Genomic DNA, 8,245 nt, shown 5'->3' on the forward strand with positions numbered 1-8,245 from the left:
TCAGGACTAATTTACAGATAGGAGTAAGTGAATTGATTTTTGGATGTTATTTGAGAAAGACTTGTGATATGTGCTAAAATTCCATGATTGATATTAGTAAAATTGTGTTTAGCATCACTTCTGACTTAGAAGTTAGTATTACACTCAACAATATCGTAAGACTGAATGCAAAGGGCCCAGGAGGTTATCCTTCCTCCCCTGTGGAGGATCTTGTAGATATGGTGCTGAAGAAATTGACACCTAGCACCAGACTAAGTTTGTACCCCATGGATTCCTAGTCTGGGGGTTACATGTGTATGTGAGACACTTTGGTTGGGTGTGTAAATGTTAGAGCTAGATATTCTTTACATTATAATAGGTGAAATAATTTATTACATTTTTATAATAGAAACTAGCATGAAACAGACATGTTATTCCCATTAAAAGCTAAATGATATGGTGTGAATATGAGGATGTATTATGGTTCGATCTTTGCATTTTGCTTGTGTTTGCAGTTTCTTCAAAGCTAGGCCTTCAGCTTAAGTAAGTACTAGTGGAAATTCCTGAGGTACAGTTGAACGTGAACCCCTCTTCAAACTGAGAATCTGGGTAAGGTTTGATCTTGGTTTCACAGGGTCTTCTGGTTATGCAGCCTTGAAAAGCAAGATGTATAATGCTCCCACCTGTGTAGAGAGGAAGTAGTTATTTATAGAAAGGCAGTAGTTATTTATAGAACTGAGAAAGGCATTCACCCTATAAGATATGCTGCTGTGTGATGAGAGTTTCTATCCTCACTTTTTCATACAGTGCTTGCACAGTTTATTAGAGAATGCACCTGGAACTTTTGACCATTTTCAAAGCAACTTGTTGAAGGAAGTTCAGACTGCTAGTGGATGTTGGTGGAAGAAAGAACCCAGTCTCCAATAGTAAACAGTGTGATGTTTCCCTTTACATTATGATATGCAAGTTAGTTCTAAATATTCTAGACTAGAAATGACAATGTACTGTTTAGGTATAGAAATATTTTACCAGATGATGCAAAAAGCTGAGCTACTAGGAGATCCGCAATTTTTATCACTCATTACTTGCCCTTATTCATCTTCTCTGTATTGACCTGGAGCTTTCTGGTTACCCAGCTATTAAGCCATGAGTATGATGTAAAAGAAACATGACTTAACAGGGCCCAGATGAAGCTGCTTAAAGAAGGATACATTTTGATTCCAGTTTGTGTCCTGGATCAACACTTGCATGGATTACCTGCTTGATGTACTGCCCCTGCAAAGTTGATGCATTTTATCTCCTCGCCTGAGCACTCCATGGTCTGGCCTTTACTGTCACATTCATTGGAAAAGGCTAATTCACACACAGGGCATGTCACTCCATTCTTGGTGGTATTTTTCTGGGGCACTAAGAATAGAAAAAGTGAGTGGTCAACATAACAAAAAGTAGATGTGAATCGGTTATTTACACTTTCAGATAATAGAAGGACTAGGGGCATTCCATGAAGTTAGCAAGTAGCACATTGAAGACTAATCGGAGAAAATTATTTTTCACTCAATGCACAATTAAGCTCTGGAATTTGTTGCCAGAGGATGTGGTTAGTTCAGTTAGTGTAGCTGGGTTCAAAAAAGGTTTGGATAAGTTCTTGGAGGAGAAGTCCATTAACTGATATTAATCAAGTTAACTTAGGGAATAGCCACTGCTATTAATTGCATCAGTAGCATGGGATCTTCTTGGTGTTTGGGTAATTACCAGGTTCTTGTGGTCTGATTTGGCCTCTGTTGGAAACAGGATGCTGGGCTTGATGGACCTTTGGTCTGACCCAGCATGGCAATTTCTTAATGCCTTTTCCTTAAATTATGGTCTTGATTCAGTAAGGTTTTTCCTTTAGGGATGTGAATCGTTTTTTGACGATTTAAAATATCGTCCGATATATTTTAAATCGTCAAAAATCGTTAGAGCCGCGATACAATAACAATTCCCCCGATTTATCGTCAAAAAATCATAAATCGGGGGAAGGGGGAGGGGAAGGGGGAGGGCGGGAAAACCGGCACACTAAAACAACCCTAAAACCCACCCCGACCCTTTAAAATAAATCCCCCACCCTCCCGAACCCCCCCAAAATGCCTTAAATTACCTGGGGTCCAGAGGAAGGGTCCCGGTGTGATCTTTTACTCTCGGACCTCCGGTGCGTTGTAGAAATGGCGCCGGCGCTACCTTTGCCTTGTCATATGACAGGTCAAAGGTAGCGCCGGCGCCATTTTGTTTTTTGTCCCCCGACGTCAGGAGCGTAGGAGATCGCTCCCAGACCCCCAGGGACTTTTGGCCAGCTTGGGGGGGCCTCCTGACCCCCACAAGACTTGCCAAAAGTCCAGCGGGGGTTTGGAACGACCTCCTGCAGTCGAATCGTGTTGCCGTACGGCCGGCACCATTTTGCGCAAAATGGCGCCGGCCGTATGGCAACACGATTCGACTGCAGGAGGTCGTTCCAAACCCCCGCTGGACTTTTGGCAAGTCTTGTGGGGGTCAGGAGGCCCCCCCAAGCTGGCCAAAAGTCCCTGGGGGTCCAGCGGGGGTCCGGGAGCGATCTCCTACGCTCCTGCCGCGAATCGTTTTTCCGTACGGAAAAACGATTCGCGTGCAGGAAGTCGTTCCCGGACCCCCGCTGGACTTTTGGCAAGTCTTGTGGGGGTCAGGAGGCCCCCCCAAGCTGGCCAAAAGTCCCTGGGGGTCCAGCGGGGGTCCGGGAGCGATCTCCTACGCTCCTGCCGTCGGGGGACAAAAAAACAAAATGGCGCCGGCGCCATTTCTACAACGCACCGGAGGTCCGAGAGTAAAAGATCACACAGGGACCCTTCCTCTGGACCCCAGGTAATTTAAGGCATTTTGGGGGGGTTCGGGAGGATGGGGGATTTATTTTAAAGGGTCGGGTTGGGTTTTAGGGTTGTTTTAGTGTGCCGGTTTTCCCGCCCTCCCCCTTCCCCTCCCCCCCCACTGGACCCCAGGTAATTTAAGGCATTTTGGGGGGGTTCGGGAGGTTGGGGGATTTATTTTAAAGGGTCGGGGTGGGTTTTAGGGATGTTTTAGTGTGCCGGTTTTCGATTTACACGATTTACACAATATTCACGATATTTAAAAAACCCAAACTGCGACGATCCGATTCCCTCCCCCTCCCAGCCGAAATCGATCGTTAAGACGATCGATCACACGATTCACATCTCTATTTTCCTTATTCTGTGTCTATGGGAAAAAGGTTTAGAGGAAAAATTTCCAATCTTTTCCCACTGGTAAACAGCTGTTTAGCCACAGGAAAAACCTCGTTGAAAACTGACCCACTCCTAAACCGCGGGTAAAAGTACCCATATCAATAAAGGAACACAACTAGGGAGGAAGAACGTTGGGGGAGGGAGCGTTCACATGCCGTTGTCATTTTGAAAACCCCATGCGGGGAAACCACATGGGCTTTCTCTTTGAAAATGTGCTTGAAGTCCTTTGAATACGATGTATCGCAGATGGGGAGTGATGGATATTAACCATACGTTAGGATAATGACAAAAAAAAAATCAAATAAAAGAAGAGCAGCAGTGAATGTGTACGATAATAGCTCATGCCTACTTGATGGGGTGGGGGAATCCATAGTCCAAAAATTTACCTGGCTAAAATAAGAATTTAACTGGCCAAATTTGTGCTTTTATAATCATGATCTGCATACATTTAGCCAAGTAAGAAAGGGAGGTGGTCAGAGGTTTCCTGGAGTGAGTAGCTTTACCCAGATAGTCAGCTGCCCAGCTAACTGGATAAGTGCAGCTGAATATCCATGCAAGGATAACTGGGTAGATAGCTCTGGTTATCTTACCTACTCACTGGGATTTTTGAATATTGAACCCCAAGCTCTAGTCTTTGCTCCTGGAATGGCAGCAGTCAAGCAGCACAATTAATGGATGGATTCTTAAAAATGGGGGGTTATTCGATACAAAGATGTCTCTCTAGGCACAGACTGGCAAAGATATTCTTGAATAAGTCCCTGTCTTATAAAGTTCTACGAAGACCAAAGAATAGAAACAGATATGTAAGAGCATTCTAGACAGCGACGTACAGATGGTAGGATCCGTGTTGCAGTTCTCTGCATTGCAGCACCAGGACTGGAATCGCACAGAAGAATTTTGGGTGCTGAAACTGTAGGATGTGTTGCAGGCGGATGGGTACAGAACACATGATTTCTCAAATATTAGTGTCATATTCCCTCCTGTTAAAAGAAGCAAACCACAATTGCAAGCCAGCTTTATAAAGAACTTTTTCCTCACTATATGTGTAAAAAACAGAAATGTAAAATGTGAAAAGCACAAATTATTCACAAAATATCAATTTTTATTCAAAAAGAACTCCCCCCCCCCACCTTTTAAAAAAAATCCCCCAATTAATCTACAGGAAAGAATGTTACAAATAACCCACTTATTTTGCATTATTTTTACAGGATTTTGTGATGAGTTTACATTATTTGTTGTACAAGCATTGATCAGTTTTGCCAGTTATCCGAGACTTAATACTTATATCTTATGAAGGTAACTTTCAAACACGCATGGTTCCCAATGTGTGCAAACAGAAGCACCGACGTGGGCATGTTATAAAATTGGCTACCCACACACATATGCGCACCCGATTTTATTTCGGCATGCGCACATGCACGCAAATGCTAACTCAGGTACATGAGGGGAATTTTACAAGATGCATATGGCGTCAGGATAGCCCCTTTCCCCAGTTCCCTCCCACTCTGCTAACTGCCCTTCTTCTTTTTTTTTTTTTTTTTTAAAAACCTTCCTGCCTAATGGCACTGCCCCAGCCCCTGCACACCCCACTCATGCCCCCACCCCCTGCCTGCCCCGTTTTTGCTAATTGGTTCTTCGGCACGTACCGGGAGATACGTGGTGGCCGTGGGCCTTTGAAAATCCCTGTGGCATGCATGCAGCCCAGCCACGCAAGTATCTCCTGGTTTTCACATGCACTGGGCTTTTAAAATATGGCCTTATGTCTTTTTAATCTTTTTTTTCATGAAACTTTCTCCAGATTTTGACTTTTCACAGAAGATTTGTGCCTTCAGGTTTTTTTGACAAGCTCAACATTGACAAATTCTCCTGGAATTATTGAGAAAGCAAGAAATTTACTTTCTAATGGTCTTTATACTACTTTTTTCTGTCCAGAAGGTTTTCTTCTGCTTCTTTGCACTTCCAGCTCGACTGAAACTGGGCTCCACTGAATTCCAGTGCCAGGTGTCTTCATTCACAACCACATGAGACTTTGTCCCCTATTAGTTTAGAACTGTGGTCCCCCCGGCACATCAAGCCCTGTGACAGTCTCCAGTGCAGGGCCCCAGATTGTAGCTTCCAATGGAATCTAATACGTGTGGACCCTAAGTTCAGTCATTGGGCGCCACTGCTGAGTGAAGGCTGAGACTCCCTTCCCAACAGTAGCTGTAAACACTGCTTTTGCGGCATCTCCAACCATTGCAGCCATGGTGTAGAAGCCAGGCCCAGGAATCAAACCTGTGTTGTGTACACAGCACTGCCACTGAACCACCAAGGGTCATGTTTCTTCGGTTGTAAACTGCCTCTTATAACATGATCTTATACCTCAGTGTCATACAAACAGAGAAATGGCAGCAGGTAAGGACTGTAAGGCCCATCTGGTCTGCCAAATTTCATTTCCTGTTGAATTACAATAGACCCGAGTTGATCACTGGCTTTACTTTCACTTACATGCAACTAAGGTTCTTCTCTACTTATCCCATATTTTCTAGAATTTTGCTACTATTTTTGCCTCTATGCCAAAATATGAACCAGGCAGGAGTTGAACCTACAGTCTCCTGACAATCAATTTCCTCTTGAATATTAGCTACCAGTTACACATGACAAAACTTCCCATATATCTTGCAAAGAAATGGACTATTTAAAATGCCTCCTTGAATTAGTAATGTGCACTAACTGATGTTAAAGAGTAAGACTATGACATCCACCTCCAAAGTGCTTGCCTATGTGCCCTCATGGGGTTGTAACTGTAAAGTAAGTTGCAAACATGTTTGGAGATAATGGTACATTATTTTGACTATTGCCATTGCGACTATGTTTGTGGCCCAGGAGGAGTATCATCACAACATGATCATTAACCACATTTACAATGAAAAACTTACCACAGCCAACTATTCCCAATCATAGGCAGCAATCCTGATCAGAGTATTTTCAACAATCCCCACCCATGGCCAGTAATCACAGTGACAGTATTGACACACCATGGTCAGCCATTCCTATCTGTGATCAGTAGCCACAGTCACACCCTGGTCAGCCATTCACAGCTGTGGATGAGCACATGTGTATTTATTCACTTCCTAGTAGGAGTGTCCATTTTATTGGAGCGACATTGACCATTGATTGTTTTATCATAATAGTGCTGTGACTCATGAGTCAAGTAATCCACTTACTGTAATTCTGTTCTGTTACAGTAGTTTGGCATGCTTCATGCTCATGCTGTTTATTGCAGCTTTGTGAAGAGCTTGTGCAGTTCATATCTTCAGCATAACACACTTCACATTTCAGAGTGCTCCCTAGCGCAAAACATTAGAACCATCTATTAAAATATCTTTGTTTAGTACAAATTCTCTCTGCACTTCTCATGTTATCCTCTGCTTTTTCTTCTTGTATAGCGGGTACATGCAAAATGTTGTAAGACATAAATTCTACAGGAGAGTAAGAGAAAGACAAAAGGAGAAAGATGCACACCCCTTTGCATCGTTCTAGGGGTGTGCATGGTGCATGGGAATATCTTTAATTTTGTTTAACTTTTTGATTCATTGCCATTTTATTTTTCATTTCCTTTATGCTTTTCAGTGCATGCTAAAACACAAAATACAAAATGAAAGTGTGTTGTTTTTTTCTGTTGTTTCAGATTATAAATGACATGAACTGAAACAACAAAGGTCGCTGGTGTTTTCCATGTCTGTTCTACTCTCAGTTCTCTGATCAATTTATTTTATTTATTTATTTGCAGTTTTTATATACCGACATTTGTTTAGTAACCTCACATCGGTTCACAGATAACAGAAACATTGCAGCTGTGCAAACTAGAACAAACATATGCAACAGTGCTTTACTGTTGCATATGTTTGCATATCAAGGCTCTTCATCTCCCTGCACTTCAGCTCTAATCCCATCTGTGCAGTATGGCACATTTTAACATATTCAGCAGTTGCAGTTATATATGAGCTGCTGTGTAGTTACATAGTATTGTTGGCAGAAAAAGACCAAATGGTCTATCCAGTCTACCCAGCAAGTTTCTTATGGCAGTGACCACTGCTCTGTGTAGGTTACCCTCATGTGTCTATTAAGGGTAGTAACTTCCGCTCTGTGCAGGTAATCCCATCTTTCTTTTAAAGGTAGTAACTGTTGCTCCATGCAGGTTACCTCCATGTGTCTATTAAAGGTAATAACTACTACCCCGTGCAGGTTACCCCATGTGTCTGTGCAGTTGCCATGCCTTATAGTAAGGATAGTAATACTTACACTCAAAACCAAGCAATTGTTAAACCCATTACAAAATTATTGCTAGCAACATTCTTATAGGGTGTGCAGCCTTCCTGATAATTCAGACAGTGCTGGTTGAAAGTGCTTTTCTTTTGGACTTGCCCTAGAAGCAGTCCTGTGCTTTATCCCTAATGTCATCACTCTGTGAGTTAGCACATCATGCCCTTTCATTCAAGAAACTGATCAGCCATGTAAAGAGCTGCTTCTAAGGAATCGTCAGCACAACAAATTCTTTTGGAGTGCATGTTACTGCAGAATGGAAACACCAAATTTATAAAGAAACTGCAAAGAAAGAGCCTCACCTGTGGCTACCAGAGCAGAGAGGATGCCGAGGCCAGTGAGAAAAGCCATGTTGATGGAGAGAGGATGGCAGTGGGTGCTGTACCTGTTTGAGCTCTGGTCTCCAGAGCAAGTCCTACTCAAGTTGTAATATTTATACCTGGACATAAAAACTGTCCTCACTTCTCGTCACTCAGTTATGTTGCTAAGTTTCAAATGATGATGATGATTATTTTTATTATGCTATACGCTCTTAATGATAGATTCCTGATCTCCTGTAAGGCAGGGCCTGGACTTCTGTCCTGATTACACCTTTCTGACAATGACGCCGAGGCAAGATGCATGAAGTGCAACCACGTTCCCTCGCTCTGAGAGCGTTCCAGTACTATGTCCTCGGAGGTTTTCTAAGGTGCTTC

General features: G+C 42.8%; 1 protein-coding gene across 1 annotated transcript; it reads right to left on the bottom strand.

The window, feature by feature from the left end:
* Window positions 1-411: 411 nt before the first annotated feature.
* Window positions 412-7,950, bottom strand: LOC115076201 (phospholipase A2 inhibitor and Ly6/PLAUR domain-containing protein-like). The gene is made up of 5 exons (XM_029577387.1): window positions 7,853-7,950; window positions 6,452-6,574; window positions 4,076-4,225; window positions 1,237-1,386; window positions 412-662 (listed from the first exon to the last, which is right to left on the bottom strand). The coding sequence occupies exons 1-5, from the start codon at window positions 7,899-7,901 to the stop codon at window positions 514-516; spliced, it is 621 nt and encodes a 206-aa protein (XP_029433247.1). The 5' UTR covers window positions 7,902-7,950; the 3' UTR covers window positions 412-513.
* Between the last annotated feature and the right edge of the window lie 295 nt (window positions 7,951-8,245).

This window comes from Rhinatrema bivittatum, chromosome 14 (assembly GCF_901001135.1).
Source record: "Rhinatrema bivittatum chromosome 14, aRhiBiv1.1, whole genome shotgun sequence".
In the NCBI taxonomy this organism is placed as follows: domain Eukaryota; kingdom Metazoa; phylum Chordata; class Amphibia; order Gymnophiona; family Rhinatrematidae; genus Rhinatrema; species Rhinatrema bivittatum.